Here is a 27,472-nt window from a genome sequence, read left to right as displayed (position 1 = left end):
TGTTATACGAAAAATATCGTCAACAAAATAAACTTTTTTGTTTATTAAATACCTACTATTTTATATTTCATCAGCTGAAATTTTTTATCATAACAATTAAAAATAATAAATGTATTATTTTAGTATTAGTGTATGAGTGTATAAGTTTGAGACTAATGAATAGTTATACTGACAACTGATAAATGACTAAGTACCTCAGTAGTAGAAACTATAAACCAATAAACTAGTCGGCAGTTCATTTGATAACATAATAGTACACATTATTCCACCTTCCACCATACTATCAGTAACAATTATCATTCACGGTTTCGCGCCATCAAGAAATTCTTTTATCTCGATACTTCACGCGTTGTAAACATTGTAAACACAAACCAAGATAATAATATAATTCATTTTATAATATTTTCAGTGTTATTATTTTCATGATAATTGATAGTAAATGTCACGCTATTGATTTGACTCAAGTGTAAGTGCATAACCTTTGAAAATTAAAACAATTCAATAATTACCACCGGTTCTCTATCATTAAAATCGATTTCGTCCGCCTAGTACCATTACACAATTATTCACTAGTTTATTTTCCATTTATCGCGTACATTCAGAAAAATAGTAGGTATGTAACAGTTTAATAAATTCAGTGATGGGTATTCTAATACCTATCTATATTCTTGGGATTTTAGAAGTATATGTGCATATTTTAAATTTTAAGTATTATTTATTCTATACTAGTGATTTTCAACCATCTTTTTCATACGGCACACTCCAAAATTAATTACAAAATAAAAATAAATTTATTTTTTATATGTAGTCTCATATTTAATCTTTTGAAATAAAAAGTATAACTTTTGTAGCCCTATAATTAAATCCCGAAATGACACATTTTTGGCCTGTACAAATCTTTTTGAATCGTCAACATTTTCTTTTTCGACAGTTAAATTTTCTTTCCTGATAATTCAATACAAATTTAATCATAATTTTTGAGATAATAAACAATATTTTCAATTAATTAACTACTTGTATATTTATTAACTAAACATTTTAAAGTAAAAGCTATACACATTTTTATTTTTGTTTGGCTCACCAAAGTTATTAATTTTTGAATTTGACCCGAGAGAGTTTTTATTACTGTTTTACATTATAGCATTAACATTATGTGATGATTCAATAATAGTCTATTGTCCAAATTGTTAATTGGCTGTTCATAAAGATTTGTACTTAAATATTTTTGTTAAATATTGATGCTTTGATGCTTAATTTTTTTGATATATTTTTGTTACTTATTAAATTATTAATTTTGAATTATAATACTTATATAAAGTTATCATTTGTGTAATAGAGATGGGTGATAATAATTCTATCCCTGCTCCTGCAAAGGTTGATCGACTTAACAGTTTCCATCCTGACTGTGATGAATTAAAAGAAAAATATGATGAATGTTTTAATGTATGGTTCACTGAACATTATATGAATGGGCATTATAACAACGAAGGGTGTAATAAAATATTCGAGTTGTATACAGACTGTGTCAAAGTATGTTTAAATAAATTAATGAATTATTATTTCAATGAATTAATAACTATCAATATTTCAAATAGCGTGGTATGAAAGAATACGGATTGCAATACGAACAAACAACTGCTTCACACTTGGGAACGAACAAAGAAAAAACTCCACTTACGGATACAGAAAATCCAAAGTAGAATAATGAATAACGATAAAAAGATAGCAATAAACAATCTGGCAGAAAAAGTATGGCAATTTTTATTTATTTTTATTTACTTATTGATAAGATAATTTAAGTTAAAATAAAAATTAATATAATTTATAATGAATAATAAATATTTATTAATGATAAAACAGGAAAACATTTTTGTAGCTCCATGTGTTTTTAAAGCTAAAAAGTGAATATAATAAATAAAACCCGATTCTTATAAAAAAAATGTAGAAAAGGTTATTGAATGTATTTAAATAATTAGTGATTTTGTATTAAAATTGGCTATGTTGTATAAGATGGAGACAACACATGCGGATATGATGACCTTTTAAGAGTATGAAATGATTGATAAAAATGTTCTGTCTTGTATTCTAAAAAAATAAATACCTAAAGAATTTTTATACTTTTATAACCAACTTAATATACTGTGAATAAAACTAAATAATGTTATATAATATAAATTTATAAATCACTATTTGGTTATCTTTTAAAAATATTACAATAGCCATTACAATACTTCAATAAATAATAAAGACATTGAAAACTCCCCTGACAAACACTTCTAAATAGTGATGATCTCTGAGAAAAACAACTGAAATCTCTGAAAAGCAGACACCTCCGAGTAGTGGACAAAATTTCAGCAACCAAGTTTATTTAAAGGTTTAATTGTAGAAAATTGCCTTCATCTATAATCTTATATGCCTTTAAGACAGGTGTGCCCAACTTGCAGCCCGCAAAAGTATTCCAACCGACCTGTCACCGTTTTATAAAAATTAGAAATTTTTATAGGTATAAATAAGAATAAAAATTATAATTTAAAAAAAAATCTTAGTATAATAAGCTTTAAAAATTACAAATTATCATTGAAAACACAGCATTAAGCTGGTATCAATTTTGCACTTTTTTATTTTGAGATATTTTAATAATTGAAATTAAATTAATTATTTTTTTCAAACACAAGAAAATATGTGAACTTGCATTTTTTAATGACAAAAACAAACTTGTGACTAGCGTGGAAAGATTCAATATACATGATTAGGGCCATAAATTCGATAAGTGAACAAAAATAATATTTTATTTATTGTACATTTTATCAAAATGAACAAAATAAAATTGATATACGGCCCACAGTAAAAATATAAATTTGAAATGTGGCCTGTAAGTTAAAAAAAGTGGGGCATGCCTGCTCTATAACAAAATGCACTAATCTATCTGCATATTAACAGGTCCAATATTCCTTATTATATTCTATTCAGTACAATTTCCATTCTCAATTCCTTCACTAATATTCTCTTCAACTTTTTACTAAAACAATTTACTTAAGGTACATTTTTCCTGCAATGTCCAGAATCTATACATAGCCAGGGTCTAAACATAATGTGATGGTGACCATACTATTATTTGCTGTATCTAGATCAGCGTTTCTTAAACTGTGTTTGGTGGAACCCCAGTGTTCCGTGGAGATAACTTCAGGGTTCTACAAGTCTACAAAGCTTAAGTAATTTTTTCAAAATTTTCAAGAAAATTAATTTAAAATATCCAACTAAAGATTAGTAGTGGGGAAAAAAAGTTTGCATTATAGAAAAAAAATATTTGTATATTAAATAATAATGTAAGCCGTATGGAATAGCCTATCAGCTATTTTATAGTTCAAAAGATGAATATCCTCAATTGTCACAAAAGGCCGTGTTGAGACTTTTACTTTTTGCAACCTATGTATCGACAAAAACAAAATACCGCAACAGACTTGATGCCGAACCTTATATATAATTCAACTTTCATCAATAAAACCCAATATTAGGAATATTTGTAAGACTAAAAGGCAATTTCACTTATCCCATTAAAATGTATACTGTGTCTTATTAAAGTATTATTATTTTAATTTTTATTTTAACATGTTATATGAATTAAATACCTTTAACACAATATTGTTATATGATTATAATTTATTTGCAAAAAATTCTAAAAAAAGCTAAAAATAAAAGGTAAGGGTTCCGCGATGAAAGTGGATATAAAAAAGGGTTCCACAGATAAAATAAATTTAAGAAACGCTGGTCTAGATGCTTTAGGAAAAATGTACTTTTCATTTCTTTTTTAAAATTTTTTTTATTAATGTTTAAATTTGATTATAAAAATACTATTGTTTGATTTATAAAAGTGTTCTTAACAGTTATATTTTGCATTCATCATAATTTAATTTAATTATTAAATAATTTATAAAAGTTATAATCGATTATAATTTAATGTTTATATAGAAGGACTCGCACGAACTGGAAAACTCATTAGATATAGAATTGGAAAAGCTGAAAATGAAAAAAAAAGAAAAAGATGACATTATGAAAGCATTACATCAGTACAATGACATTAAAGATGCTACTCAAGAAGTTTTGGGAAGATTAGCTATTCTAGAAGGAGTAACTGTAGCCGAAATGCATCGAAAATATAATTTACTCGAATCCGATTGAATATTACTATTATAATTAAAGACATTTTAACTTTATAAATATTTATATTTAAAAAATAATACTTTCATTACGGTACTTAACTATAAAATGTGATTGATTTGTTTTAAATTTGCTCAATTGTTTTTAAAACAATATATATATATATTATATTCATATAATTATAATTATGTTGTAATCATAGATATATAGATACTGTTACTATTCACTTTAAGTTAGTAATTGATATTATATTTGTTTTTTGATGTTTATCTACAAGAAAAATTGTGTTTACAAGATTATAATATATAAATTCTAAATTAAGTTTAAAAAATGCTTTGATTAACAATGCACAGAACATTTTTAAGTTTTTTTACTCCATCTAAATGTTTCTAAATATGCCATATTCAGTGATTAATTAATTATAAATAATATTTGTTAAATAATTTAGCAAATTTAATTTTACTTAGAAAAATATTTATTTATGTATATAATATATATTTCTACAAATTAAGAAGATTTTAACTATGATCAATGTATTTTTTGAGAATTCATTGAATTTAAGAATATATTTCTAGCAATTCTTGCTACTTAGTAATACTTTTATTATATTCATGTATTATTATATAAAAATTTGTAATTTTTAAATTCTTTTACATTTAGCATCTATGCTTCTTTAATATAATAATAAGAAGTTTTATCTATTTAATGTAAGTTAAGTACATCTATAAACATATTAAAAGGCTTTTCTAACTATAATCTGTATAATCAAAATTATCATATTTATTCTTATTTTACAGAGAATTAGTTATAAGATAATCGACATTCTATAATGTATTTAAATGTACATGTCTAATAATCTATATATTTAAAATATAATTCTAAACTTCAATAATTACTGTACATTTTTAGTTTCTTCAAATTATCTCTAATGATTTGTGTACATTATTTAAAATAACTATTTACTGAAATAGGATTCAATTGAAATTAACAAGTAATGCCGTATAAATATGAAATAATCTTTATAACACGGTTTATCTCCACCTTTAATTAAAATTAAAATTAAAATTATTAACACTATTTTTATGTTTAAATTAATTAATATAAAATATTAAAAATAAGAAAAACAAAAATTAAAATAAAAACATTTTTAAAACTTCAGATAATGACCAATTATGTTAATTTGTACAGGTATAATCCAAATCCAATGTTAGTTACCTACTTATTTTTAACACCAAAACACCAATTTTATTTAAAAATTACATTTTAATACACACTAATTTATAAAAAAATATTGACACATAACTGGTTTAAATATAGTACAATTTACTTAATTTGTATTGTTGGATACCTACTTTATCTAATAATTTATAAAATGCTTGGTGTTAAGGTAATATTAAAATTAAAATTACATTAAAAAATATCAACTAAAATAAAATATTAATGCATTTTAATTTAATTTAATGCAACTTAAAATTTTTGAATTAAATTACTAATAATAAACATAGTTCTAATATTCCTATTAATTATATTGTTGTCTAGGAAAAAACCAAATATTAATAAAAAAAAAATGACTTGAATTATTAATATTTTTACAATATTGTGTATTCTATATAATTTATTTTACTTATTTTAGTTTATATAGGTCACTTTGAGTGTGGAGTCAGTTTTAATTAGCTGGACAGTTCTAAGACAGGATTGTAGCCTGGTGGGGGGGGGGGCGTTATAGGTGTAGTCACCACCCCCCCCTTAGCTGTGGTATACTCATAGATTTGCATTTTTTTTTATTAATGATAATATTTACATGTTTTTCTCATAAACCAATATCTATTCACTTGATAAAGTATACGTGAAGTTATTAATTTTATGTATATAATTTTGTCAATGAATCTTGAATAACGCCCCTCCCCCCTTTAAAATTCCTGGCTAGTGGCTACGCACCTGTTCTAAGAACTCTTCTTATCAAAATTCTGTGTGAAATAGTCCGATTTTGTATCAAAAGGTTGATTAAAGTTATTTATACATAATACATATACAATAATGTATAGGTACCTTTTTATCTTAATAATACCATAGACAAGCTGTATAGTATAAAATATCACCTATATGTACATAAAGTTATAAAATTTCAATCATTTTTATTTTTTACACAGACACAGACACACACTTCTAGTATCTAGAATTTCCCAAAACAGAAAAATATTAACAGTTTTTATGTAAAAAAAAATATTTAATTTAGACAAAAATAATTTTAATCAGGTACAATTACTACAATTTTAATTGAATTTACAATTAGAATTAATATCTTACAAAATATGCAAATTTGATTTTTGTAAGTTTTAGATTTATTCTTGTGATTTTTTCCTTGATTCAATTATATTTATATAATATACTCATTTTAATAATGTATAATTCAATAATAAAACTGATATAGTTAATAAGTATAGTATTTTAATTTTCTCATGCTTGTAAAAATATATCAAATAAAATTGTAAATACTAGTTACAAGAAATTATATTCCCGTATTGCTATTAAAAATGGTCCAATAAAGAAATTTATTTTTCATGTATAATTTATTTCAGAAAAAAAAAACTTATTATTACATAGAAAATTATTGTGGTTTTATGAATTTGATATAGATAATTAATTTTTAAAGAAGACTATTAAATATATTTCCTTACCTATTTCCCTAATTTGTAATAAGACCATTAAAGATGGGGTTTTTCTAAATATTTTTGAAAATGCATTATTTTACTAGTATATAAGTCTGATAATAATATACTGTGAAAGCTATACACCAATTGCATCATGCTTGACTTTAAGTAAAATTACTGAAACATTTCTTAAAATTAGGCTTATATATTTTTAAATTATAAAAACTTTATCTTAAAGAATCAATTTTGTTTTTAATCAGAAAAATCAACTATAGATGCCTTAACTTAAGCCAAATTTTGTATTAGAAAGAATCTAATAATATAATATGATTAAATATACTAATAAATTATAAAAAAATCTTTTGACTACAATTTATAATCTATGAATAAAGAAGTCTGTAGCTTGAGCATCCTAGTATTAAATTATTCTAAATCTATTCTTATCTTATTTATCATTAGTTATCAAGCAGAACTAAGGTGTGAAGATGGATATTAGATAATATTGAATTAAAGTGTGGTATACACTATACAATATACTACAACTTCCAAGGTCCCATACTGGGTCCTTTGTTATTTTGAATTTATAATTAAAGTTTACTTAAAATGTTTTTAGTTTGAACTTAGATGTTGAGTTAATTTCTTTTTCTGATGATACTCTTGTCTTTACTGAAGGTATTAAAATTACCTAGGTTAATATTAGACAAAACTATATTCGCACTTTTACCAACTAAAAATTGGGTTTGACTATAATTGTATGGCATTAAATACTAATAAATCAAAATAAATGTTTTTAGAATTTATAATAATACCAATAATTTTGTATGTACCGTATTTGCTTTTAATTATTCATTCAAGTAATCGTAATTCGTAATATTATGCTTAGTTTTAAGGAATAAATTAACTTTATTACATTGTTTTTAAGTACATATTTGAATGTATAAATCATTTTTTCAAATAAAAAAATAAAAATTACAATTATTGTTGAGTGATTAAGTAGAAAACATTAGGTAATTCATTTAAATATTTTAGTAAAATTTTTTACCTATATCCAAAATACAATAAATAATATTGTTAATATAATTAAAAATGTATCTTATACATTTAAGCTAGTAAAAGAAATTGTGAGTCTTATATAATGGTTTAAGAACTATAATACACATTATGTAACTACCTCTATAATATGGTTTAAAATGTTTAACGAATGTAGGAAATATTAAGCTATATATTACATTAAATATAAACCCACTGCCCACGGCTGTATTGCAATATATTTCATATATTTAATGTATATTAAATTAATTGTCTTGATTCGAATTACGTTTGGTTCAATTATTTGACTTCCGTGTTCTAATTTTAATTTGATGTAGATCATATTATAAATAATATTATCTAGGACATCGCACAGGCTTTTATTGATATTTTTATTTTTAAGTGTGAGTTGTAGCTATGTAAAATATTAAAAGTTTAAAATGATCTTAACTCACTTTAAAATAAAAATATCAGAGCTTAAGCGCCGACGTCCTAAATAACATTTTCGTAACTCTATAAGTTTGATAATGGATAAATCGACTCTAATATCAAAGAAAACAGTACAAAATGGATTCGTAAAAAAAAAAAAATTGCTGTGTCTCACATTAGTAAGACGGTGACAACACACGAGGGTGTGGCGTCTCGTTATTGGATTTTTCGTGTGTGTGCTTTTTTTTTCGCACAATCCATGGGATATAGACGTTTTTGATTTTATGAAACGGTGCCGTGTCAAATTGCACTCGGGCAACCTAATGCGCGCGCGGTAGAAAACGTACCGCAGTCCCGCGGCAGACCACAGACAGTTGTTATCAACCATTAGATACTAACCGATATCCCACATTGATAGTGGGTAATCGCGGAATCGGCGGGGACGCGATACACTGCGCGCACGTTTTCGTCGTCGAATTCGTTTTGACAAATTACAGACTACTAATACCGACTGCGTGTTGTCGTCGCAATACCATCCGCTGCGATTTATTAGTGCTCTCGACTTAGCGCAGTAGACGTTTGATTGTCGATCGGCAGTATTTCGTTCACCGTCGCCTATCTGCTGAGACGTAACGTATCGCGTTTGTCGTTTCTCGTTATAGTTTCACATTTGGTGTTCGCCGCCGACTAATTCGCACCGAAGATTTAAGCGGCGCCTACGATGGTGTTACAGTACACGAGCACAGGTATGTGGCATCAGATGCAATACAAATTCAACGCGTCGTCGACGAGTGCATTTGACTCGACAGCGTTTAAATTGTTGTGATCTTATGATGTTTCTATTTTTTTTTCAGCCGTCGACCCACCTGTTACGCTGCTGAGAGGTGTCGACAGCTATGAAAGTAAGTCCGAGGTTACTTTATGGTTTGATCGCATTCAAATGCTTGAATCTTTAGATTAAAATTAAAAAATTAACATTTGTTTGTTTCATCAACGAGTATGAATAATATAATAGGTAAATAGGCAGTTAATAAATTCATACAATATTCAAATACCTAAAATAATGGCCTGTGTTGAGTATGTTAGAAAAAAAACCATTGCATGTCCTTTAATTTGTATGTAAATTATTGCATTAATGCATTTATTTAACATATGTATTGGTTTGAATAGTTTAAAATAAGATAAAGTTATGTATTGTTATATGTTAGAAAAGTTTTGAAAGCGGTCTCTTCCCAGTTTGCTGTTATAAAATTTCAAATAAAATTAGTTATTAAAACTGTTTATAATCATAAATATTTTAAGAAGTTTTGTGTATTTGGGTAGGTGCTAAAAAAAAAAAAACATTAATTGTTAAATATAATTAGTATACTACACATGCACATTGTTATTATAACTGAATAACCAACTGTAGAGTTCAGAACTTAAAGTACCATAATCATAATTTTATTATAAGCACTAAAAAATTATATATTAATTATATATGCATGAAAAGTAAAATATGAAATGCAAACTTAATAAATGTAAAAAATCTTATAACTTAATTTACTTTTATAATGTAATTTTTCATATGTTAATATTATATTATTGTTCTTTTTTTTAAAGGTAAAAATCCCTTTTACACAATATATACATATATATAAGTAGGTTTCCAATAACAAATTATGTCTAGTATGTAATTATAGAAGAATAAAATAAAAAATTATTAATAATTTTTAAAATAAACAGAACAAAAATACAAACATTTATAATTATTTAATATTAGTATAACAAAAGCTTAAAAATTTAACACAAGATTCTTTAGATACTTTAGAAATACTATAGATACTTTTTAATACAAGAATTTAAAAAAAGTTGAGGAAAATCCACATTTTTTTTCTATAAGAGTGAAGTTGTTTATACTTTGACAAAATTTGAAAATATCATAAAAATGTCTTAATTATTTTGTACTTAAAAATGTATAAAATATTTAATTTTTATTGTTAAGGCTCGACAGTTTAAAACATCGTTCTCATTGAGTAGTTCTTAATGAAACCCAAAAATCTAAGTTTGTATAATCACAATTTTTTACAGATTTTTTTTTTCGATTTAAACAGAACAATTTCAGTTATTTTGAAATAATTCAAAAAATATTCTCAGATACTTGAAATGTTTAAATATATTAGTACAGTAGACGCAGCTTATAAGACTAACTTTGGGACCAGCACAAAATGAGTCTTATAATCGAATGCATCTTATAGGCAAAATGGGGAAAAACGAACAAGATTTTTTTATTGATTAATAATTTTATTTGCTTTTATTATATATTACACATTAATATACATAAATATTAAATATCATTACAGAACTTTTACTATTATTATAAATAAAAATTGATATGTAATTTAATACAATTAAATAGTTTTTTTAGATAAATATTATGCATTTATCAATTATGAAAAAAATTAGTGATTTTGATTTGTTTTTATTTTCAATTAGTATACTGTAAATGTACAGCTCGTATTAATATTTAATAATAAATTTAGTACAAATTTTTAGTTTTTCAAAACCAATTTATTTTTATATTTTACCAAAAAATTTTATTTAATACCATTTTTCTTACAGAATTTGTCATGCAATAGTTTTTTTTTTAAATATATGTCCAGACCGTCCTAGACAATTTTTAGTCTAATAAGCAACTGAATTGTATATCTGTGAATCTTATAGGTGGCATCCATTGCATATTATTATATTTTACCAAACAGACTGCACAATGATACATTCAAAATATTTAAATTTATTTAAGCTATTGCCTATTTATAGTTTATACCGTATTACTAATAATACAATTAATTACTATAATAGGTAATTAATAAAAATTTAAATATATGATTGGTAATAAAGGCTGACAGATCCTTTTTACTCAGAATGGACTTTTGTGTTCAATGAATAATTATTTATCATTTAATTAAAATTTAACACATTTATTATATGTGTTTATATATTATATATATGTGACCCACTCAACGACAAGGTACATTTGGTACAAAAGAGTGGTTATCTATTTCCCATTTTTTACTTTAAAAAAAAAATACTCAATGTGTGTGCCTATATATTCTAATTTTTATATTTTTACTCATTTAAAATGTATAGCTTAGAAAGTTAATTAATAGCTTAAGATCATAAAGTCATTGTATATAATATTTAATCAATTTTTTTTATTAACATTGAATTTACATCCATCATTGAATGTGATAATTAATTTTTACACCAATATTTGTATTTTTCTACTATAAATGTAGATAATCATTATAAAAGTTAACATTAAAAATAGGTTATAATATAGACATGGAAATTATATTTGAATTAAATTATTATTTAATAAATAAAATATTTTTTTCAATATAATATTTGTTTTTCTTTTAGATGATGAACTTATTGAAAATATGTTACCTATAGATGTGTGGTTTCATGTGGATAGCCTCTCATCAGCACATGTGTATCTAAGGTTAAAAGAGGTATTGTTAATAATTGAATTATTTTATCAAATTTATGTTGCTTTTAATTAATTTTGAATTTATTATTATTTTGGGCTATCAAAAGGGATAAGTCAAAGTATAGAAGGTTATGTATTTAATTGATTTTGGTCATGTGTTCAATTAAATAGGTGCTAAAAGTTGCTCAATAAGACCCTAGGTTTATAGAAAAGTTTAAACTTCATACTTGTATATTCTAAACAATTTTATTTTAAAATTTTAATTTAAATAATTACTTATATTTATTTACACTATAACTGTAACTAAATAATATTTTACAGTGAAATTATTAAATGATTAGTGTTTTACTTTATAATCGTTAAATATGTATTAATAAATTTAAACTATTGTAATTAAATAAATTTATTTAGTTCTTGACTGACTTTTTTTGAATTTTCTATTTTAGTATTTGAAGCATTATTACGCCCAAATATCAACTTTATTTTGAACTATAATTTTTTAGCAAGAAACCTATATTTTATTCTAATTCTAAAGCTAGGATTTTATTTTTCTTAATAACTATAAATTGGACAAAGTTGAACACGCTCATTCAAATCTAATGTTTTGCTTATTTAAATACAAAATTAAATTTAGTAAACCAGAAAATTAGGTCATTATAATTTATAACTAATGAAAAATAAAGTTACCCTAAGATATTAACATTACGTATTATATTTATTTTAATTACTAAATATTAACTCATTTAATCTATCTATTAAGAGGGCGCTATACCCGCATGTTTTGTCTTACATAAACACAACATACCAAATTGTTAACCATATGTGTTGTTAGCTTTAATGTTGGAGTGAATTTACCTGTTATCATATTAGAACATTATTAATGATGTAGCTTAGATTTTTTCAATATTTTATTTTTAAGTCAAATATAAGTATGTAAATACATGTTTGTAAATCATTAAAAATTAAAAATGCTCATATTTAGCTTAAAAATTAAAATATCAAAAAAAATTGAATACTACATCACTGTTATTGTTTTAACCATTTTACCTTTAACTTTGATAATAAATAATAATAATAATAATAATAATAGGTAAATTCACTCTTAATATTAAAATTAATATCACAAAATGGCTTCTACCAAACGTTTATTTTCTACTATATGTATGTAAGCAGAGCCGTAGCAGTGTTTATTTGCGCTCCTGGCCATTTAACATATTTCCGCCCTTGTAAAAATTATTTATCCTCCTTTCTCGCCCACGTACTTACATATATAAAAGATTTATACATTCGTTATTTTATTTTATTTTTATTAGCTATTATAATAATTATTATATTTAATAAGAAAAAAAACACTGCAAAACTTATTATAACCTTATATAATAATTTAAAAAATAATTATACTTTTATACATTTCAAAATTTCACTTTTCGTGTTTTTATAGTAGCAAATTTATCTATAATATTTTAAAAATAAATTTTTGAAGCCAATTCACGTTCAATCGATATAATACTCATATTTGTCAATTTTTCCTGTGACATTGTAGACCTTAGATAGTTCTTAATAATTTTCAGTTTACTAAAACTTCTTTCTCAAGTTTTTCCTTTTATGGACTGATACAAAAAGACTAAATACTAAAATAGGAGTAGTTATCTACCACCCATAAATATGAATAAATTGATGAAGGTCTTTAAAATATAAAAATAAAACATTTAGAATCCTAATTTTAAATTAAACATGCAACTATGAGTTAATAATAATAATCGATTTTGAAAATCATTATAATCACAATAACACAAAACATAACACATTATCGGCAACTAAATCGGTTCTTAAAATATCATTCGGCCACTCGGTGTCTTGGTGTTATATTGTAATGATATATTATTTTGTGAACACTTGTAAATTGTAATATTTTTGTACACAATACACCATAATAAAGTACTATAGTGTAGCTATTCTAGTATAATTATTTTGCCCATATTCTAAATAAAATGTATGTTATTAATAATTGGTATAATACATGGTATATTTTATTTTGGATTTTGCGCCCCTTTTTTCGTTGTGCCACTGGCCTGGGCCAGTTTTGCCAAGCTCTAGCTATGGCTCTGTATGTAAGACAAAGTACACAAAAACTACAGACCTGGGTGTATGGTGTTCTCTTAAATACTATTTAATATATTTGTGTATGATTTGTACTGTGTATGAAGTATGTCTTGTTTTATTAATGTTAATTATTTTTACAGGGCCAAACAATTGATGACATACCTAAACCATTATTTGAGGATGCATGCCAATTAGTTAAAGCAAACAGTATTCAAGGATGCAAATTAGCTGAAGTTAAAGTTGTCTACACAATGTGGTCAAATCTTAAAAAATTACCAGGCATGAAACCTGGCGAAGTGTCATTTGTTAATCCTAGTAGTGTATGTTTGTATTTATTTTTATATTATGCTACAGTCAAAGTGTATAATTCAGTAATTCTAAACAATTTCTAGTCATTTAATGTTATAGAATAAGCAAAATTGACTAATTATTTTATATAAATCCAGAGTAATTCTAATAAAATTAATAATCGTTTATTATTTATACATTCACCATTTATTTATATAGTATATTCTTATAAAACTAAACAATATATTTAAATTAAGTATAAATTTAATTTTTGCACAAGTAGTTTATGAGTTATATAGCTTATAAGTATTTAACATTTTGGTGTGTGGAGTGATACTTGGATACTCCATTTAAAGATTCATTTCGACTGAAACAAAAAAAATGATTTTCATAAACGTTACTAGATTTTGAAATAATGAGTATTTGATAGAAAAAAAATCACTGTGTACAATTCTACTTATTAATACTTTGACTGTAACATATACTAATATATTTATATATATTATAATATATTTGTACAATATATTTTTAGTTTAACATTAATAGCATAACACTTTTATAACATTTCATATTCTATAGGTAAAAAAGGTTAATGTGAAAAAAGAAAAGACTATTGTTAATAGATTACAAAAGACCGAAAAAAGTATAGTAATTGATTATGAGAGTGAGAGAGCTGATTGGGACCGAAAAGAAACTGAGAAGAAGAAAGCAGAAAGAAAAATTAATTTAGAAAAGAAAAAGGAAGAAGAGCGTAGAAATCGTGAAGCTGCTGAACTGAAGTAATTATAAAATATAGTTAGGTGAAGTGGGGTAATTGTAAAAATATAATGCAATCTTTATAAAGAAAATTGGATATTGTCTGTATTATTTTTATTTTTTGTATCTGTGCTTAAATTAAGTTAATGATTCTTTAAAAAATAAGGATTCTTGAATTGTGTGTTATTAACAATAAGAAAGATAACAAAACAAAGCTGTACTTTTTATCTTTATTTTTGAAAACAAATGGTATTATAAAATGAAATATTTTATATTTTATTATATAATCTCAAATGTTTGTGCTAAATACAAATGTACTATACAAAAATATGTTTTTACCTTTAAACTAATGTAATAATATGATTATATGATTATTTTTAATTGTTCCTATTTACAATTACCCCTACTTGATTAAAATATGAATCAATAAATGTTTAACTTATTTTATAATCATTTTCAGGTCTTACTCATCTCTTATGAAAACGGAAAATATGACAGCCAATACTGATTATTCTGGCTACGATTCAGACAGTTTTATGTAAACATTTAAAAAAAAAAGTACATAACAAAATTCAGCGAGCTTATCATCATTATATTATTCTTTGAAGTTACTTGTTTACATTTAAATTTGTAATTATAGAAGTATTATTGATACCTTTTTACTGTCTGATCAATGTATTTTTATAAAAATAAATGAGCTTAATTTGGTTGTAATGAAATTTGATAAGTTAATGTTTTCCATTAAAAAATACAAATATATTATTATTATTATATAATTCTTGTAAATTTATTATAAGTAATATTTTAATAGGTTGTAAAAAATACATAACTACAATATACTAATAGCTATTATTAGCAAAGGGACAGTTCTTTAATAAAAAGCTTCAATATGATATGAATATAATGTCTGTTAAACTCATCAAAATATGTATTTGCCAAGTTTAACAATAACATTAATATTATCTCTTCTGGTGTTCTTAGAAAAGTTCTATTACATTATCACCTTCCCTTATTTTTTTGTTTAGAAAATATTTAAATGCATTACTTAATTTTTTTTCCATTTATTTTTATTCATACCAATACAAATAAAAAATGTATTTATCAAAATATGTCTTACACTTTTTTTTAAATCTTGGCATAACAATAATAATGTTTACCAATTGTAATAACTTATATAAACATAATCTATTAACTGTTATCTGCCATATATACAATACATCAACAAATTTATCTTAAAATTAAATTGTATATGATTATCACTATTACATTTAAAAAACACTTTATAATATATATCATACTGTGTCTACATTTGTTTTATGCTTGCATAATAGAACATAAATAATGTATTTATACTTAAAAAAAAGATATATTATTATGGAAATAATGTATGTTGAGAGATAAATAAACAAATGAATCATAATAAAATAATTCATATATAATTGTAAAATTAAAAAAAAAATAGGATTTTGAATTTAATAGAAGAATAAATCAAATAAGATACGTTTATAGTATATATATGATAATATGTTAATGTATTATAATGCATTATAATGCATTTTTATATGTAAGGTGAGAATAATTATCCACTATAGTTATTATCTTTTTTTCAACATGAACTATTTGATTTTTTATACATCAATAATAATGTAATTAATTTTATTTTAATGACAATACAAATGTTTTATTTTAAATAATATTTTTGGTATATTTATTCAATTATCTTGTATTTATTAATTACAATATGTGCCATATTATCTATAAAATCAATTCTAAACTGATTTAAAAGGATGATTAAGTGATTAATATACAGAAAACTGCATAAGCCTCATAAAAGGGATATACACGTTTTAAAGATCGGTTTTGGGTTTATCTGATTTTTTTCTAGGATATTTAGTAGGTTATAAATGTTGAGTGGTAAAAATTATAAATTTATCTAGGTACCTATTGTTTAAAACAATTTAATTTCAGTTTTCTATGCATAATCATACGTATTTAAATTTGTTGTTTTGATTTGATTGATGTGTTAATAATATATATTTCAATAAATTATTAAACATTTTCTTTTTGTATTCTTAGTAATTTGATAGCCCAAAAATGTGAAGAGACAAAGAAGCCACCGTAGAATGAAAAAGGTTGGATACTTGCGACCTTTGGATATTATAATGCACTGTTAAGTCTAATAAATTAACTACATAAATGTATAACATGCTTATCTGTTTAATGTCAAAATATATACAAATCTATCACATTTATGTAAAGCTATATAATTTATATTGATGAATTATGAATTAATAAGATATATTATTAATTCATTGAAAATTTTTTGCATAAGTTAAATATTTTTATTCTCATATGTTAAGGCATTTAAGAGGGCGTCACACCCGCTGTGTTGTCTCTGTCTTACAAGTACGTAACATAGCAAATTTATGCTCAGCAGATCACATTTAGCTCCGTTAGTTTAAAAATTAGAGCGAATCGACCTATCATGAAACTTGCTGGTAAGAAAATTATCTGTGTTTGTATGTTGGTTTTTTACGATAGTTCAATTTTTTAGCTAGTTATGCGCATATAACTTAGCGTAAATTAAAAATGCTCATAACTCACTTAAAAACTTAATAAACGTAAAAAACCAACTTACAAACACAGATAATGTTCTTACCAGCAAGTTTCATGATAGGTCGATTCACTCTAATTTTTAAACTAACGGAGCTAAATGTGATCTGCTGAGCATAAATTTGCTATGTTACGTACTTGTAAGACGGATGAGACAGCGGGTGCTGCGGACTCAGGTGCTGAAGACTTAAAAAATTAAGTTTAACTAATAATTACGCATATGGAAATAAATTACCTTCATTTAATGTGAAATACTAGTAATTTAAGTACCATCATAATATGACATTTGTGACATTTGGACTTTTATGTATACTTTTGGATACCTACATAATGATTTTTAAATAGTTTTGTTGAGAACACATTGCAAAATAATTCTTTCTTTTTGTTGATTTTTTAAAATGTATCTGTTCAAGTAATAATCATTATGGTAGACAAATTTAAAAGAAAATACCTAATTATTATTTATGAGAAACCTACCTCTTACTTTTCTAAATTTGTTTTACCATAAAAATAACACGTTGGTAAGACAAATGAAGGGTACCTAACTTCTGACAGCTATAATACTTATATATGTAAATATACTTTAATAGTTTAATATATAAAGTTAGAAGTTGCAAGTTTATACACTTTTATTCTCATAGTGTGTACCTATGTATGAGAGTATTTCTACCTGAAATTTGTCATCGAAACAATTTAAATTAAGTACCTAATAATCATGGTACTATACATGATAATAGTCATGGGCATTTCCCGGTGGGCCCCGCTTCGTATTTCAGTAATTTCTCGGAAGGCCAAACATGGTCTATCCGCCCATGCTAATAATTGAATTAATTAATAGTTTAAAAATCATTAGAACTTATTCCATATTATGATTGTATCACATGAATACATCTTCCTTCAAATGTTATAAGTTATAACTTATAAACAAGGCTAGGAAGTTTGGAAAATTATAATTATACTTAATTGATAAAATATGCGAAATAAATGTATTTAGTACGCAAAAATAGATCATAATTGGTCATAATGATTATTGATTAATAATTCTTTTGATTAGGAACTCATTAAAATGGAAAAAAATCATTTATAGATATAACTATACACCGTTTATTGTGAATTAATGTACCTCAGAAACTGTCACAGGAAATAGAGTATTTAAAGGACATCATTGCGTATTACTTTGATATTTTCTGACGTCACTCGTTTTTGAGTCACCTGATAAAACATGGATAAATATGGATTTAAAACTTACGTTCAAAAATGTGATCATAATTTTGAAATGTATATTTCTTGGTTTAGCTTTGTGGAATTGGTGGAGCTTTGATTACATTTTAGAGGGGTGGGAGTTATTGAGTAGCTTGTCGGTTCGTCATTCGTGTGTAAAATGTTATTTAAAACCAGCGTTTAATGTTTATCATTATTAATGTTTTTTTTTATTTATTACCGGTACATCTATATATTACCCACCTGTTCCCATCACGGCGTTAGCATAATATATACTAAATTATTACGATTATTTGAGTAAAATATGTCAACATTTCGAATTTCGAATATATTGAAATAAAAGCGATTTTGGTTACCCTCCTACCTATTAATCGAATTTGACTCAGCTTTTAGTTTTTTTCCCACTTTAAAAATGATTGTAGGTTGTTATAACAATTTAAACCAAAATACACTGGAGACGTATTCAAACCAGCACCGGTGGATTTCCCAACGGGGAAATCGATTTTCATCAGAGATGTTTAAAAGCTTAACTCTTAAACTCGCGCAGCTATAAATGTTTAATTTTTTTCCATTCAAAATACATAAGATAGCACTGTAGCGTAATTCACAATTCGACGCTGTTGGATTGTTTAACTAGGTCGCTTACTTACACTACACAAGAGTGAATTAAACTTTGCACTTAAACTTAATTACACTGGCCGCACACCGTGTCCAATGAACCGCAGGTCTATTAAATCTGAAATCAGTTTTAGACTTACCATCTAACATAAAAACACTGAACGACTGAACAGACGCTGCCAAGAAACACCGTATCCTGCAGCTCATCCAGCTGATCCGATTTATACTGGTGAAGATTAATAATTAGACACTCGTTCAGTTTTCAACAACTATTCTACATGAACAAAATATATAATATTCTAGACCACTAAATCATTGGCACCAATGTTACAAAACATATAACTTGCATCGTCAGTAGGCTTTCAACTAGAAATATTCAATCGGGTACACGATGGGTATAATATTATAAAAGTATATGTTATTCTTATTTCAATATAAAATACAGTTACCTAAACACATCTAATTTATTTCCTTTTTAATACATTTTCATGCAAATAAACCTATTTCAACATTAAATATAATACCTATTATTACCTATTTAATTTAGCTGAACGCTTTATTTCCATGCGGATATCCTGTAAAAGTAAAACTGTATAGTGAGTAGGACCTAACCTACCTATAGGTATCTAACTACATGGGAGATGGTATTTTGCGCCAATTTTATTATCTGTAATTTGCGCCACCAATAGGTAAATTTAAGTACGCATGTAATTTGCACTACAACAGAAAACAAAATGGAATATGTATGTAATCTGCGCCACACTTAACTTTGATTGTTAGAATTTGAGTATACTTATATATACATTTATTTATAACTATAATATGGCTGAATTTTATACATTGGAATTATACTTTTTTTAAATTACTTTTAATAATTTTCAAGAAATGTATAACTATTAAAATTAACTTGATTGATTATTGATTAAAAATACAATAATATGTTATTTTTAAAAAAAAATTGTTTAGTTATTTAAAAGTGGTGCAAATTACAATTTGAATAAGGCGAAAAATGGCGCAAATTACAATTTTTTAAGGTACAAAATGGTGCAGATTATATAATGTCCTTTTATTTAGATTTATGTGGCGCAAACTTCAACCTTAAAGTGGCGCAAATTGCATAAATATTTTTTTCTTCAGGTTTTTTTGGCGCAAATTACATAATCCCAACTACATAGGTACCTATTATTATATAGATAGGTACTTAAATAATATTACACGTCATGGTTAGCGTAAAAGGTAAGGTATATATTGAACTAATAAATCCAATAATGAGTATAAGATTTTGTAGCACGAAACATATGTTCTAAAATAATGTTTATACTTGATCATTTTACATGTATTTAAAAATTTTAAGAAAATTATCAAGTATAGGTAACTAGTGTACTACCTCCGTTTTTTAAAGTTAAAACAAAATAGGAAGTTTATGTTTAAACTTTAAGCATTTAAATAATGCATTAATGTGTATAATATTACTATTATTGTTTAATTTAGCCATTCACTATTTTTTTACTCTCCAACGGTAATCAATTAATTAGTCGCTGTAGTAGCGAACAATATTGTCGTCAGGGGAACAATAAGTCATTGTGACCCACATTTATTACGAGTTCGTTTAATTTGTTTGTAATTTTGTTTCATTATTACTGGGAAACAATACTGATATGTTATACTGTGTGTAATACTTACATCCCATCTTCATTGGATAAAAAGTATAAATTATTCTACAATAGTCGTTTAAAGTTATTTATAAAAGCATTTTTACAATGAATTTAACAAGAGTCGTCAAATTGGTTCTACGAACCGACAAAAGTAAGTGACGGTTCTAAGTAAATATTTTTTTGTGTTCGTTTCCAACAATATTTATAATTTATAATTTTAAGAAATTGGTAATTGCGAATGGTTTTCGAATACTGTAGTCAGTGCAATCACACATAAAAGTATAGTCCATTTGCTAATTATTCAAGTTTGTTTGGAATGTATTTATCCCGGAAAAATAAATTATTCAGAAAATCAACTAATTTAAAAAAAAAATATTTTATACAGTTAATTTTACAATGTATATATATATTGTACATATAATTATGTTACGCTTTTAAGTTACAAATTACTTTTGATTATTAAAAGTATAGAAACAAATCAATGATACCAACTAATTTTTTTTAATACTATAAATACACCTTTATTCGTTTTTAAAAAGATTTTGAAAATGTTAAGTTATTAAATTGTAATTTTGTGCTTACAGCTACTATATATTTATTTTAATATAACTTTGATTACAATCAAATATTCAAATATAGTATATTTTTATACAATATACAATATACAATAAACATGTATAATATTCAGAATAGGTTATTAATTTAAAATACCGGCTTAAAAGTTGAAGTAGATTATATTACTTACATTTATTTAAATACCAGTAGTTAAGTTAGTAAGTAGTAGGTAGTATGAGTTTTTATCTTCAAATATAATATAATTGTATAGGTAAGTATTAAATGTCCGACGGGAAGCTGATGTTTTCAGTTTTTAAATGCATTTAGGAGGATAGACACCATTCACTCGACGTAATGTTTCGCAATTGTCAAATGTTTCAAGTGGCATGTAATTACAAACAACTTTGAGTATTAAATTTCAATGGAAAAAAAAATAAGTACTGTTCAATTCAAAAACGTCAGATTCCGGTAGATCACTCTTTTATAGAAAGTCGCTGGTACTTATTTTTAAATTATTATAGGTATTAGTGGATCAAATATATTCAAGTTCAAACTGAAAATTATTTATTTTATTATTGTATTGACCTTTATTAAGTCTTAACCTTTTTTGACCATTGTAATAAGAAAATAAACATTTTAAAAATTAACCTAAATGGTTATTAAGCCATTATTATAATATTATTAATTGATATCTACTTAGTAATTATCTAACTAACTGTATATTATATAATGGCGCATACAAATCAAACTAGCAAATCTGTAATTATTACAATATATACTAACCTATATTCTATGTTTTATAGATAAATTGTCCATATTATTATTATTTAATTCTAGAAGCATTTATGTATAACAGTAACAAATCTAAAATTATTTGTTTGAATTCACATCTGTGTGCATTTTCTAACAAATTTTCTTACTTAAATATTGCTTCGAATCAATTTCTCCCAATATCCTATGCTACAAACCAACTAAATTCATAAATTTGTCAAATATCATATACATGGTTACTATTATCGGACAAGTCATGTTTCAAAATCGAAGAAGCTGTAAACACCGCCAAACTTAATTGTCAAAATAAGAATAGCGGTGATTGTGATAAAAAAAAACCTAAAAAGTCAATCAAACAGAAAATTATTGATGAACTGAATCATTATTATTATGGTTTTACACTTCTGGGACTCAATACTAAAATTTCCTTTAAATTAAAAAAAAAAAATGAGAGGCATTGAATTGACAAGAAGGGAACACTACTTAGTAAGCAGTTTTTATAAATTTAATAATAAAATAAATAGATAATAGATAACTAGATTGTACAATATGTATTGCCTACATATTATGTTTCGTGTTTAAATTTTAAACAATTTATTTTTGAATACATGATTCTAAAAATAAATTGAAAATGATATGATACGAGTAGTAATTACTTACAATGTTTTTTTGTGGTTATTATCAAAATAAGTATATTATACTAATAAGAATAGCAAATAAAAAGAGTAGGTAACTAGTTAAAAATAATTTTTAAAAACTTAACTCGCAATTACTTGGTCAGTTAATTAAAGCATTTTTTATACACTTAGTAGTACCTATCTTAGATTTTTACAATTAATTTTGTACATGATATCACAAGTTAAAATTATGTCTATTGTATACCTATAAAAATAATATAATCTATAACTAGTACAATTATAGTTAAAAATAATTAATTAATTGGTATATGATATACTATAAACTAGCTGTATACATACAGTGATTTTAAATATAAATAAACAAATATTTTTTTTTATTTTATAGAAGGAATACTATAGAATGTAATTTAAATACCACTTCGTTATAGTACCTAGTAATATACTTATCATTTAAATATTTTTAAAGTTTTATAATTATTAAATGTACCTTAGGTGTTAACTAAAAATAATTAACTTATGTTTAATCGAGTTTTTTTTTTTAATTTTCTTCTTATATTACCTAACGGTGTTTTAATTATATATATATTTTTTATAAATTCAACCCATCAAAGATCAAACGAATTAGGTAGATGTACTAAAACAGATTAACGTAATTTTTAAAATATAATTTAATTTAGTAAATTTTAAACGTTATTCGTAAGTGTTCAAGTATGTTTCCCAAACAGAACGTATATTCGTAAAACCCCGATTCCCTGTGCTTTATCGTCATTGTCGACATATGCCCAGAGCTACGGCGGGTTACGTCCGCAGAAATGACAAGTCGCGCGTACGTCTTATCTAGGGAGCATATGGCACAGTTCCAGTGACTCGTCAGAGTTCCGCGTTACGGGTGTATCGCTCTCGTTTGAGCTGCCCGTCTCGTGTACTGTTGTAATGATCTGACAACGCGTGCGATTCGATTCTGATCCGATTATTCGGTGGCTGTGACGTCGTTGAATGACATACGAATCTGTTCGAAACATTGTACACATTACGAAAACGTTAATTTTTTTTTGTAGTGTTTGTAAAATTGTAACGTATAATAATTGTCTACAAGATCTTTTTTAGTAATACAATATATCCACGTTCATTTAGTTAAGTTTATTATTTATAAACACCTAGTTATGAATATTTTTTTTTATAGATTTCCTATAAAATATGAGCAATCAACTCAACTGTGGCCAATCGCTGTTAAAAGTGAATTAGTGTAAAATTTGTTGAAAAAACACTCATAGATTTTACATCTTCTTTTATATATTATTATCATAAAAGTGAAAAATAGTTACGTTCACAATATTTAGGATCGCAGCGGTCGCGTAGAAAAAACATCTAGGTGTGGTCACCGCAGCCTAACGATTGAAAAAATTAATTACCCATTAATATTAACTAATTTTTTTTTCATAGTCGATACAATAATATACAAATATCATGGCTATACGTTTTAGGTTATAGGTATATTTTGCATCAGAAAAAACTGATGATTTACAAATTCCCTACAGCAAAAGTTGCGTTTCCAGCGTTGTGTTTCAAATAAATAGAAGGGGTATGCTAAAAAAAAATAAAAAAGAAGGTGGACTCCGTCCCCCTACGTCCACACACAATTCAAGCACTGGTGTGTGTAAGCCATTATCGTATTTTTGCGACGAAATTTGAATTCTCAGATTTACGATAATAATCAAAATAAACCATACCTTATGAGAATTTGTCGAATTTTTCTATACAACTACTTTAAATATTCATTCATAATAAATTATAGTCGCGTCGTACCCACATCATAGAAAAATAAAATATAAATGAAAAATTAATTTGTATAAATAAAAATATTAAAATAACAACTATTGATAAGTATAATGCTATGGATCTTTCCAAAAAAATACACTCAACGATTAAAATACTTATAAAAAGATGTTGTGACTATTTTTTTCAATATTTTTTAATTGGTAATGGACGTTGGATAAACCTTGTATTAAATTATCAAATTAACATTTATAGACAACAAATGTTAAATGGTTGATAGCCTAAAAAGTAAAAGAGTATCAAAATATATAAAATTTTATAGAATGTACAGAACATTTTAATATAATTAAGTGTTTAGGAAAAATTTTAAATATCTACGGTTGTTCTTTCATGAGTTACACAAAAAAAAAAAAAAAAAACAAAATAGAATTATCAAAACCAAATTTTCATAAAAATTATATTTTTTCCTTTATTCTTTTTTCCTCGGTTATTTTGAAAAATACTAAGAATTTTCAATTTTGACCTATTTAAAGCAGGGGTGACCAACAGGTCGATCGTGGCATGTGTTCGAGTCGATCGCGACTCCCTTTCGTATTTTCTTGAAGTTTTAGATTTTTTCTGAAAACAAATAAAAATAATAAAATACTTTTTTTGTTGTTGTAAATGTGTTTTTTTTTGTTTAACTCATAAATATAAGAGTTAGATTAAGAAAAAGGCAATAAATATTTATGAAAAACGAAATTATACACTGTTATCGAGTACCTAGCTATGTTGCTACATATAGTATAGGTACATTGGTTATACATAAAGGTTAATTAAATAAACATAATAATAATAGGTATCTTAAAAGTAATAATTTATAATCAAATATATTAAAATGCGTGTAACGTGTTGAGTAAAATTGTGAAATTCAAACATAATTTATAAGTGAAACACGCACATATATTGTATACAATTTATGTATGTTTATTCATTTATTGAGAAACTCTTTTTTTTTTTTTTTTGACAATCGCAACAACCTGCGAAAGCTCAGAGGTTGACCACAAGTATATTGACCCTTAATTTAAAGTATACCATCTAGAACCAATAATTTGCTACCAGAAACCAATCCCAAAGTTGAAACTCGAAGAAAAAAATACATCATTGTAAAATGAATACATTTATTGCTCAGAATCTAAAAAATAATTAAACTGTATACATAAATTATAATCTATTTAATTATAAATTATTTGCTTTTTAATCTCGAGTCGGTATAGATATTATACCTACGTATAATGGATAGTCGTCACGTTGGATAGATTTATTTGTGGACATATACATTATAAAAATAACTCGACGGAAAATTAAAAAATGTACACATTTTCACTTAAGTATATATATAGTGCTCGATTTGTACTGAATTGTAAATGTTTAAACGTCAAAAATAAAGTGTAACTAAAATAATATTTTCATAAAGTACCTGTGGTAAACTATACAACAACTATATCTACCTACGTAAACATTAGCATAATAGTTATTTATTTATTCTAATACTGTCTTTAGTATGCTATATTATTGTTATTCCGCAATCGTGATCAAAATAATATTATATAAACAGTATTTACTTACCCATTGTTTCCGTTTTTTTTTAATCTTATATTCTAATCTATTGATATTTACTAATTATTACTCAGCTTACACTGATGTTAAATTGTTGTTTCATTGTTTTTATGTAATAATATTTTTATTGCGAAATATCGGATAATTTTATTGTTCTCTTATATATTTATAATAATATTTAGTCTGCCAATTCTTATTTATTTTTTTTTTACAGCGTTTTATATTTTCACTCCAAATATAATAGTTTATCAATTATAATAACGACATTAACAACTAAGAAACTAAAAAATATATAATAGTATGTAAAATAGGTATAGGTACACTTCATATAATTCATAAATCTATTATTTATAATATATTATGTAAATTTATGAACATCCGTTTAATATTTTAGCATAATATTCTGTGAATTCAGTAATCTGGTGAATAATAAAACAATGACTATAAGGATTTATTTTACATAAATAATATTTATATTGTCTAGGTACTTTCCTTGATCCCTAAAACATGTAAAAATATCCAACATAAATGATTAATTTACAAAGTGCATATATTTTATTTTTCATTTGATATTTGAGATATTTCAATATTTATACATTTACGACAAAACTTAATTTTAACAATTGTATAATAATTTATTAATAATAAAAAAAGATCCATAAAAATACTCTAGAATTATAGATAAAGAAATCTTAATCATAAATTATATTTATATGATATGTTTTATGCTTATACCAAATCATTTGTCGTTTTTCTCAATTTTTCGTGACAACGTGTAATGAATATTTATTGTCATCCATTTTATACTACGCCATGCATAATACGTGCCTACATTATTAATAATTTAATTGTAAGCTTTTTGGGAATCATTGATTATAATACGAATATAATATTTAATAATACCTAAGTTAGTATTATATTATTATTTCATGTCTTATTATTTTCAGTTTTAGGTAATTTATCATTGCCTAATTGTTTATTTGTGTGTATAAATTCTTAAATTAAAGTAAGTATATAAAACCCAAATATCTTTTTAATTGTGAAAAACATTTAAATATTAATTTTTTATGAGTGCGCGATTTAAAATATGTAGGTACAACCAAAAGCTATTGCCCACAAAATCTATTTTTATCTTTTCTT

At 24.7% G+C, this 27,472-nt stretch overlaps 2 protein-coding genes across 2 annotated transcripts; both read left to right on the top strand.

Moving 5' to 3' along the window:
* The first annotated feature begins 371 nt into the window (after window positions 1-371).
* On the top strand, window positions 372-4,110 carry LOC132927556 (TP53-regulated inhibitor of apoptosis 1-like). The gene is made up of 4 exons (XM_060992103.1): window positions 372-613; window positions 1,337-1,530; window positions 1,596-1,749; window positions 3,970-4,110. Exons 2-3 carry the CDS (start codon window positions 1,339-1,341, stop codon window positions 1,698-1,700), a joined length of 297 nt encoding a protein of 98 aa, XP_060848086.1. The 5' UTR covers window positions 372-613; window positions 1,337-1,338; the 3' UTR covers window positions 1,701-1,749; window positions 3,970-4,110.
* A 4,578-nt stretch (window positions 4,111-8,688) lies between these two features.
* LOC132927175 (coiled-coil domain-containing protein 25) lies at window positions 8,689-15,605 on the top strand. The gene is made up of 6 exons (XM_060991649.1): window positions 8,689-9,013; window positions 9,122-9,169; window positions 11,670-11,761; window positions 13,983-14,162; window positions 14,710-14,909; window positions 15,347-15,605. The coding sequence occupies exons 1-6, from the start codon at window positions 8,989-8,991 to the stop codon at window positions 15,426-15,428; spliced, it is 627 nt and encodes a 208-aa protein (XP_060847632.1). The 5' UTR covers window positions 8,689-8,988; the 3' UTR covers window positions 15,429-15,605.
* Window positions 15,606-27,472: the final 11,867 nt, after the last annotated feature.

This window comes from Rhopalosiphum padi, chromosome 3 (assembly GCF_020882245.1).
Source record: "Rhopalosiphum padi isolate XX-2018 chromosome 3, ASM2088224v1, whole genome shotgun sequence".
Lineage (NCBI taxonomy): Eukaryota > Metazoa > Arthropoda > Insecta > Hemiptera > Aphididae > Rhopalosiphum > Rhopalosiphum padi.
Note: the sequence above shows the minus strand (reverse complement) of the source record. Positions and strands in the feature narration are given on the sequence as shown.